General features: G+C 41.4%; 7 protein-coding genes across 7 annotated transcripts; 3 read left to right on the forward strand and 4 right to left on the reverse strand.

Annotated features, from left to right (window-relative positions):
• Nucleotides 1-684: 684 nt before the first annotated feature.
• KL911_004299 (uncharacterized protein) lies at nucleotides 685-1,548 on the forward strand (the record flags this gene model as incomplete). The annotated part of the gene is made up of 1 exon (XM_043199574.1): nucleotides 685-1,548. One exon carries the CDS (start codon nucleotides 685-687, stop codon nucleotides 1,546-1,548), a length of 864 nt encoding a protein of 287 aa, XP_043053123.1.
• A 10-nt stretch (nucleotides 1,549-1,558) lies between these two features.
• KL911_004300 (uncharacterized protein) lies at nucleotides 1,559-2,020 on the reverse strand (the record flags this gene model as incomplete). The annotated part of the gene is made up of 1 exon (XM_043199577.1): nucleotides 1,559-2,020. One exon carries the CDS (start codon nucleotides 2,018-2,020, stop codon nucleotides 1,559-1,561), a length of 462 nt encoding a protein of 153 aa, XP_043053124.1.
• Nucleotides 2,021-2,272: 252 nt separating this feature from the next.
• KL911_004301 (uncharacterized protein) lies at nucleotides 2,273-2,833 on the forward strand (the record flags this gene model as incomplete). Its single annotated transcript, XM_043199578.1, has 1 exon — nucleotides 2,273-2,833. One exon carries the CDS (start codon nucleotides 2,273-2,275, stop codon nucleotides 2,831-2,833), a length of 561 nt encoding a protein of 186 aa, XP_043053125.1.
• Nucleotides 2,834-2,861: 28 nt separating this feature from the next.
• On the reverse strand, nucleotides 2,862-3,647 carry KL911_004302 (uncharacterized protein; the record flags this gene model as incomplete). Its single annotated transcript, XM_043199579.1, has 1 exon — nucleotides 2,862-3,647. The coding sequence occupies one exon, from the start codon at nucleotides 3,645-3,647 to the stop codon at nucleotides 2,862-2,864; it is 786 nt and encodes a 261-aa protein (XP_043053126.1).
• A 1,111-nt stretch (nucleotides 3,648-4,758) lies between these two features.
• KL911_004303 (uncharacterized protein) lies at nucleotides 4,759-5,433 on the forward strand (the record flags this gene model as incomplete). The annotated part of the gene is made up of 1 exon (XM_043199580.1): nucleotides 4,759-5,433. One exon carries the CDS (start codon nucleotides 4,759-4,761, stop codon nucleotides 5,431-5,433), a length of 675 nt encoding a protein of 224 aa, XP_043053127.1.
• Nucleotides 5,434-7,828: 2,395 nt separating this feature from the next.
• KL911_004304 (uncharacterized protein) lies at nucleotides 7,829-8,116 on the reverse strand (the record flags this gene model as incomplete). The annotated part of the gene is made up of 1 exon (XM_043199581.1): nucleotides 7,829-8,116. One exon carries the CDS (start codon nucleotides 8,114-8,116, stop codon nucleotides 7,829-7,831), a length of 288 nt encoding a protein of 95 aa, XP_043053128.1.
• Nucleotides 8,117-8,547: 431 nt separating this feature from the next.
• Nucleotides 8,548-9,207, reverse strand: KL911_004305 (uncharacterized protein; the record flags this gene model as incomplete). Its single annotated transcript, XM_043199582.1, has 2 exons — nucleotides 8,548-8,982; nucleotides 9,178-9,207. 2 exons carry the CDS (start codon nucleotides 9,205-9,207, stop codon nucleotides 8,548-8,550), a joined length of 465 nt encoding a protein of 154 aa, XP_043053129.1.
• Nucleotides 9,208-9,249: the final 42 nt, after the last annotated feature.

A 9,249-nucleotide genomic window follows, 5' to 3' on the forward strand; every position in this document is an offset into this window, starting at 1 on the left:
ATCGCAAAAATGCTTGGATGATGGAGAGGATTTTAGAAACATTTTACTTCAGAGTACTGCCGAAAAAATAGCCGTAGAAATTATCGATGCATTGATCTTGCTCTGTTAGCCCACAGTTCCGACTTGGTTCACTTACTATCTTGTCAACACATCAGTCACATAGTACTTGTTTCAGGCATTGAACGTGAATCATAGGAGCTGAGTAGAATGGATCAATTAATGTGCAATAGGCAAAATTTCCAAGGGACTACTAGACCGTCATCATGGGTAGTCAGACAGCCTCGTCACACCTCAAAAGAGCATGTGATCCAATGCCGTAAACTATTTTATACTGAGCACGGAGCTACCAATGTGATCTATCACGGATTATTTGATCTGGTCACTAAAGCCGCTGAAGTAAGTATTTGTGTTGCGCTAAAGAACCTGCGCTTTCGCTCCCAGAAAGACAGTCTGTGTCATTGTAGACTCAGAATACACATACTATGGTAAAAAGAGACTGGGGCCTTGCCGCCAATACTTCCCGATCCTATCCTCTTTATCTGCGGCTCGTAATTAGCAACCAGTTTTAAATTAAATTATCTGTCGCTGTGCGGCTCACCAATCTGGAAGTTGCGGATGCTAAATTGCGTATATATATTTACCGGTTGCACCAACAAGGTTTTCAATTGTTATCTTAAAATTTGTATGCCGTCGGAGAAGATTGAACTGTACTCATCTAAATACTACATCGCCTGTGCTACTGGTGGGTTCCTGGCTTGTGCTCCCACACACTCGGGTGTTCTGCCCCTGGACCTCGTGAAGTGCAGACTGCAAGTGAAGCCCGGTCTTTATAAAGGAAATCTAGATGGTATCAAGTCCATCATTAAAACTGAGGGTTTGGCAAAAGTGTTCACTGGTATTGGGCCAACGTTCATTGGTTACGGTCTGCAAGGAAGTGGTAAATACGGATTTTACGAGGTGTTCAAAAAGAAGTATAGCGAATTCTTTGGTGTGTCTAATGCCTATGTGTACATGCTTGCCTCCGCATCTGCGGAGTTTCTTGCAGACATTGCTTTGTGCCCCTTTGAGTCCATGAAAGTAAAAATCCAGACTACTCTGCCTCCGAATCCAGTGGTCGGTTTATACTCAAACCTATACTCAGGATTGGTTCCATTATGGTTCAGACAAATCCCTTACACCTGTGTTAAGTTTACTTCTTTCGAGAAGATTGTCGAATGGATTTATGCCAGCTTCCTTACCAAGCCTAAGGAACAGTACTCCAAAATTCAACAAACAGGTGTTTCTTTCGCAGGAGGATATGTCGCTGGTATCTTTTGCGCTCTAGTTTCTCACCCGGCAGATGTAATGGTTTCATTGATTAATAATGAGTCCGGAAAGGGTGAGCCAATGCTGTCGGCAGTTGGTAGAATATACAAACGGATCGGGTTCAGAGGATTGTGGAATGGTCTGGGCGCACGAATTCTGATGATAGGTACCTTGACGGGATTCCAATGGTTAATATATGATTCTTTCAAAGTATCTATTGGCCTTCCTACCACGGGCCATTGAACGTGCAGTATCAAATCCATTCCGACCATTTCTTCCGTTGCAGATAGATGAACATCCCCAATCCTGAGAAAGCCATCAATGATAGTATCAGTATGAATGATTTATTCCCTTGTGCTTGTGTGTCTTGTAGGGGTTGCCGTTGGGCTTCTCGTATTTCCTGTAAGCTCCTGTAATATTTATCTGATTTCCTTTTTGTTGTTAGCCCGAGCTCTATACTACTATCGCGCTTCAGGTAACCCTTGAAACAGGGCGAGAGCATCTCAAAAGCGTTCTCAGAATGCGAAACATCATAAAATGGTACTGTGGCGTCCACGCCTGCGCAGTCAAAAAGCACCTCAGAACCGCCTGGGTGTTGCTCGATCAGGCTTGTCACATCGTATACTTTGCCATTTATGACCATCCATAAATCGTCTGCTGACACATGCGTAGCCACCTCTTCCGCTGTGAACACTCGTCGAGAGCCTGTGCTCATCACTTTTTAAATCTGTTTATGCGATGAATCGACTTGCCAATCAAGTATGGCTATCCGGAATCCCTCTTTTCGTTAACTTAGTCTCTCACTAAGCCTAAGTCACTCTGTTTTTTTGCAAGCCGGCCTTTTTACGGAAAGATTGCTTCTAAAATACTGGTAAAGATTTGCATTCGGTTACCCGACGGAAAAATAGAAAGAAAGAAGTACGTAATTTTTTTTGATAATTCTCCACTTTAGATTATGCTTCTAATCATGCGGAGACTGACGACGACACCTCTAACGAGGATCCGTGTCGGATTTAGATTCAAAAATACGGCAGCATATGATAGCGCCATCCAATCCCTTAGACAGGACCTGAAAACCAGCATTCGTATGAAAGCAGACGTTTTTGAAAGAAACGTGATCAAAAGCATTCTGACTGAAGTCAAGAACCTCGAAGTCGCCAATGCAGGAAAAGATCAAGACGAATTTCAGCTGTATGATCTACTGGCAAAGATGGTCAATCAGCGGAAGAAAACTGCTGAGGAGTACCTGAAGGAAGGAGCGCCTGACCGGTTTCAACAGATGGGATTGAATGAGCTCAGAGAAATTCCATACATCGAAAAGTATATGAAGGAGCTTCCAGTAGCTCCGGAAAGTGAGATCGAGGCCAAAGTGGAAGCAATTGCCAAGGAGTTGCAGAAAGATGAAGGGCTTAGTAGTCCAAAAGCACTGTTTGGCAAAATCCCTTGGAAATCCATCCAGGAAGACTGGCACGCATCCAGAGCAGCAGTTTCGGCCGTTATTCCCAAAGTTTACGAGAAACTGACGTAGTAAATTACCCTAGCCGCATCTATCCATATTAACCTTTACCTGCTTCTTGGACCAGATCCAAGAATTTTTCTTTCGAAATCCCGTTAACAAGTTCCCTCTTCTTTGTCTGTCCGACTCCCTTGATGGAATCGATCTCTTTGCTGGTCTCCGTTTGAGTCGCCAAAATGGCATTGAAAAGTTTGATCACACCTCTCTGAGCAACTTTTCGATAACGTTTTTCCCTCTCTAGTGTCTGTCTGGCCAGCGAATCATCAGTAGGAAGCAGGTTTTTCACTCTGTTGGAGGTGAGCTTGGCTTTTTTCTCTGCGAGCAATTGCCTTTTGGCTTTGAGCTCTAGTTTTTCACTCTCTAGTTTTTTTAGCTGTGATTTAGATCTGGCCAGAATTGGATCTTTACGGTCATGTGCCTTCAACCTCGAATCTAGAAGAGCACTAATTGCCTTAGAGAACGATTCAGAGCCATCGCTTTTATTCTTCTTTTTGCCTGGAAGCGTCGGGATATCTTCTTCGTCTGAATTGGCACTCTCCGATTGAAAAGAGTAGTCGGTTTGCGGTTCATCGTCATTGTCTTCACCTGATTCTTGTTCGCTGCTCAAAACATCGCTTTCATTGGTGGATTCACTGTCATTGTCCCTCTGTATGCTTTGTTCATCGTAATCGCTCTCACTTTCTTCTTCAATTTCTCGACCGCTCTCGACTTCGTCATCACTGTTTCGCTCGTTTCTTTTCAAACTCTCTTCTAAAATAGCACTTTTAGATGCCTTGGGTATACCCAAAGCCACCTTCTGCTTCTTGAGATCCACCTTTGTTGTCATTCGAGTTTACTATGGAGGACCAGAAAATTTCAAATAAATTTTTTCTATAGAGTGCAAGGATGTGCCCGGTTTCTATTAGGCATAGAGAGCATATGTTGCTTTGTACTGATGGTAATCCTACTAAAATTAACGGCCCTGAAGCACGACCTCCATAGACCATCGACAATGAGGATGAGATACGATCAGGTACAAGATTGAAGTGAATTCGCACTAATGGAAAGCAAATCCTAGAATTATGGCTCATTTTGAGAGTGAACCTTCAGTTCGGAAAAGTCATATGGCTCACATCCGAGCTTCAGCTAAGATTCGCCCATTGAATCTAATGATGGATGCGTTGCTTTACTTTATAAACCCAGTGAATAAGATTCTGAAAAAAGCTAATCGGTTATGCGCCACAATAGGGCTGGTGATACCGATTAGTAAGATTGGGCTCTCTCAAAAGGCTTGAACCCGCTGAAAATGAGTCACCCTTAAAATCCTAAATAGGAAATCGTGCAAATTGAATAGCGTCGAGGTTTCGAGGAGTTAACGAGTCTACCTGGCGGTGACATGATCACGCTCTATTATGATAATGCACCTGGGAGATAGGTGTGGACCGAAGCGAGCTCCCTTTATATTTTTAAAGTTTGATGGATTTTTCACTTTGAATCCACTGCTTTTCGGCCCGATAGCGGCAATTTCATATTAATTGATTTTTCCACAACTTAATATTTGAAGGCGTCATCTCCCACTGAAAATTTTTCTTCACGTATACTTTCTTTCTCTTCCAAAGACACAACATTTACACAACCAGTTATTAAAAGATTGTTTAGTTATTTGCCATTTCGTTAGTGTTAGTTTGAATCATCAGTGAATTATTCAATATGTGTGCCTAAATTTATATCCTTTCAAGGTTATAATTTCTAAATTGTTCAGTATGTTAGACAATTGAAGAAACGAGAAAGAAAGTACATTTCAGAGACTTGAGTTTCGTTCGAGTTTATCTCAACCCACCCCAATTAGATCAATATGTTAAAGTGAACCATAGAATTACCACCGTCCATCATGGCGTGTCGTTGCTGACCAACTTATTTGAGAAAGATAAGATATAATAGAATCACCATATATCATCATGTTGTTAGGAGAATCAGTTTTCAGTGCTTTTGCGGAGCCCCCATCGGCTAAACAAGCTGACCTTGAGGAATTGCTCTTGGATACCAGGGGCTTCCATTTTGATGATCACGACGCTGATCATTCTCTACGTTCCAGTACGGGCCTTACGATCTCTCCTTTTGAAATCCATTCCTCTGTTATCGATTCCATATTTGAGGATCCAGATGCTCAAGCAGCTCCAATGTTGGAGTCAAGAGAGGACTCTTCGTCTTGGGAGCCACTTTTCAAGGAGGAAGATGATCTAATCCAGATAGCTGTGCAGCCCACTCCTGCTGTTAAAGAGGAGACTTTGCCGAAGGCATTGGTGACGTCACCTTTGACAGACATGGAAGAGTCCAGACGCTCAGTTTCTTGTACTAGCGAGACATCCTTTTCACCTAAAAAGGATCGCTTCGGCTGTACCCCTTACACTAGAAAGAAGAGGTCTCTTCCTTTAGAGCCAGTTGTGCCCGAGGGCGCGGATGCTGCCGCTATTAAGAGGGCTAAGAACACGGAAGCTGCTAGAAGATCGCGTGCTCGTAAAATGGAAAGAATGTCTCAGCTTGAGGATAAGTGCGAGTCTTTGATGCAGGAAAACGAGTCTTTGAAGTTGGAAGTTGCTCGTCTCAAGAGTCTTCTGCAGCATTCTTCGTAAAGTCCGTTTGAATTTTTGTTTTGAGATTGAGTTGAGTATCAAGAAGTACAAAATCATATAAAGCTTTTGTAAGTTGATTACTAATGTGCTGTCATTTAGCTCATCGCAGGCTCTGGAGTACTAGTTAGTATTCGACAACTTTGGATTACAGACGATAAAACAAGAATCGTCTGAAATATATACTAATTGTAGACGATTACAGTACTTCACCCAATTATATACGAAGTCTCTAAGGAAGTTGGGAGATTAGTGTAGTGGTCATCATTCCTGCCTTCCAAGCAGGCGACATGGGTTCGAATCCCGTATCTCTCAAATCTCAACTTTCAATATATTTTTTTGACCTTCATTAAAAAGAAATGTGGCAATTGAAAATCCTAAGAGCGCGGTCGCAGGTGGTGTTGGGAGATTAGTGTAGTGGTCATCATTCCTGCCTTCCAAGCAGGCGACATGGGTTCGAATCCCGTATCTCTCAGATCCCAACATTACTTTTTTTTCCTGTCGTGTGATTATAGTACCAGAACTTGTAAAGATATGACAATCCTTTCTGCACAAGAATACGTCGCCCATTTTTTTTCAAGGTGCTCACCAATGTCATATCGAGGAAGCAACTGATAACTGTTTTGATTTTTACGATTATCCAGCTGAATCGAAACAATTAGAGTGCACTTGTGACGACAATAGCAATCCGTGGGACGTTCGGCCTGTTTAAGATACGAGCAAACAAATGCTCGATAAGAGACCCTTCCGATAAATTATCCTAAAACTTTAAATATTGCCTTGATCTGATTGCTGGTCATGAGTTGTAGTATACCCGCAAAGAAAAGTCAGTCGTGTAATTAAATGACACCAATTGAAGCAAGTGTTTTGAAGTGAGAAGGAGCGTTCTTGCGGTTCTTAAAACACTAAAGCATTCTTCAATGACCGCAGAGATTGTCCAAGTTGTTGTGATTTACTTCCTTGTGGCGGCAATGTTTAGATGAAAACACTTGAGGCCTCGTCGTTCTTTTTTGTTTGCGAATGATCCAAAGAAAGGGACACAATGAGATCCTCTTTAGGTCTTCTGTCACATAGATTATTGGCTAACCACCCCCTGGACTTGAAGTCGTAGCCAATCCAGAGTCCTGTGACAGTTTCTACAAAAAATGCAATCCCCCATGTAGCAATATCATCAAGGCTGTACTTGTCTGCCCTCGCCTACATTCTACTCATGACTGTTTCATTTAACGTTGTCAAGCCTCCTTCACCAGAGTATGGGATATCAGACTGTTATAGGACTTTTAAAGCTAGCAAACAGGTACCAACTAAAGCAGTGTATCTCTTGATCCAGAAATATTTCTGGGAGAAATTTGGACAGCTTTCTATATTATGAGAAGTCCTGTTCGTGGAGTAGTAGCGCAACATTTTTAACAGTCTCCAACTAACAAGCATGATATTGGGACCGTTTTTGTTCGGCATACGCTCCTTCTCTGATCGCATTTCAAAAGTAACACAACATTATAGGAAAGCTTTCGAGGCTTGTTACGAAGATATGCTACGGTTATTGTATGTCTAAATGGGCGTCAGAGCTGGGGAATCCTATCCCGATTTATAGAGAAAAAGGGCTTGAATTCTCCACGATGCATAACATCAGCAAAAAAATGCATACAGCAGGGTTCGAACCTGCGTCCCATCACTGAGAATAGAACTTGAGTCTACCGCCTTAGACCACTCGGCCATGTATGCAAGTTTGAGTTTTAAGTAGGGATTCGTTACTATGTAAGCTATCTATTTTATGGGTACTTATCCATTTCCATAGGCGGCGTTATACTCTTGTGTGGGCAACCCCCTTCTCTCTACGTGTCTTCGTATCTCGTTAAACATTAATTATTTCTGAAGAACGATAAGGATGTATTTCATATATTTGTCATATTCTATTCATCCCTTGTCACCGGTTCTTCAGTGTTCGGTCTATGTCTTGATCGGATACCTTGCACTCTAGAAGGAGCCACTGAAAATTGCTGCTTGATATGCAGAAATTCAACATCTTGCAGTACACTTCCTCTAACAGTTATGGCAGAGGTGACGACAATAGTCCATAAGATCTCATAACAAGGGGACCGTGGTTTTTGTAGTAACCATTACTTTAGCAAACTAGTAATTCTTACATGTATTACATGAATCTTATATATTCATTCAATTGAGTTCATCGTCAACCGGAGAGTATATAATCCTTTTGCTTGTACATTAATGAACTATCGACTAAATGAATTCTGTCTAGAATCATAAAGATTTGTTGTGTTGCAAATTGATAGACTATATATCTCACGATACTTCACTATTTGAGCATCATTATATACTGACCAAAACTTATCGTTTGACGTGCCAGTCTTATTGTGTGTTATAATTACACCGGAGTCTACACCGGAGTCGGCGATTGAATTGAAGAAGGCAAGTCAGCACTTGTTTCATTGAACAGAATAGCCCTTTTTTGTCTAGCATATTCTCTTTTTTCTTCTTGAGATAAATTGGCCAGTCTTCTGGACGTGTCTGCGTCTGGAATGGACTCAAAAAAGCCCGGCGAGACTTCTCTAACACTATCATATTTATATTCAATGCCTCCAATATTGAATGAGGTACTAGCAGAACAATAAGCTATAGCGTAGGAGGTGAAAGAAGCAAATACAATTCTTACAATTGAAACCATGATGCAACCAATTTTTATAATTTGTGGATTTTGGTATACTTAATATGGGTTTAAATAGCGGTTTTGAAAAAGTATTGCAGTATGGAAATGTTTTCCACAGCCGTCGTTCATATCAGAATGACCGAACGAATCCGAATACGACAATGCATGACAGATATCGGTGATCAATATTTTTAATACATATGCAATATGACAAAATTATACCTTAAGATATGTATGCTAAGTTTCTGACCAATCGGGTATATACAAACCAAATGTAGGCTATACATGGTTTGATTACAAAGGGTACCAATGATACTTCTTACTACGAACTTTCATCGCAACTCGACGAAAGATAATGAATAGTATATAATATATGTGTAAAATGTGAGTTAATGAGAAAAGTTGTTTTCATAACCGTAAAAATGAACGATCAAGCCTTAATTAGTTAGTCAGTCAAACCATTCGGAGCTTTGTAGGTCTCCACAGGTACAATAATAACAAACAGTGGTGGTCTCGGCATTTACCTCTAACTCTAAGGACGTACCGTCACATCCTGGTTCTGTATAGACCCATGCTGTAATGCTATAGCTCCCGGTGCTTATCAAGAATCCTTCAAAAAGACCCCAGCCTGTACATTCTGCCATCTGATTTCCATTTTCAAGCACTCCCAGGTTATAAGCACAATTTTCATCGGTGTAGGTTGCCATGTATGGCGTAGCATATCTTTTTTTCAGCTTTAAAGGGACCGGCGATTGCATTGAAGAAGGCAAGTCAGCACTTGTTTCATTGAACAGAATAGCCCTTTTTTGTCTAGCATATTCTCTTTTTTCTTCTTGAGATAAATTGGCCAGTCTTCTGGACGTGTCTGCGTCTTCTGCTATCGACTCAAGTGTGTTTTAGTTTATGTTCGTTTCCGGTCATGATGGATTGTAGTAACCGCGATGTATTAAACCGTACCTCCCTCGTAGAGAAAAAATAATAATTGTATCGATCCTCCTTTTTCCCCAAGACCTCGCTCGATCCATATCTTAGTGAAGACGAAAAAACCTCCCTTACATCTCTGAATTCATATAGCCCACTCGTTTCTCTACTCTATCGGTTGCGGCCATATCTAGCAGAAAGCACCGTTTCCCGTCCGATCAACTGTAGTT

The sequence above is a fragment of the Ogataea haglerorum genome, assembly GCF_019207285.1.
Source record: "Ogataea haglerorum isolate 81-453-3 chromosome Unknown 81-453-3_NODE_12_length_311171_cov_96.283249, whole genome shotgun sequence".
Lineage (NCBI taxonomy): Eukaryota > Fungi > Ascomycota > Pichiomycetes > Pichiales > Pichiaceae > Ogataea > Ogataea haglerorum.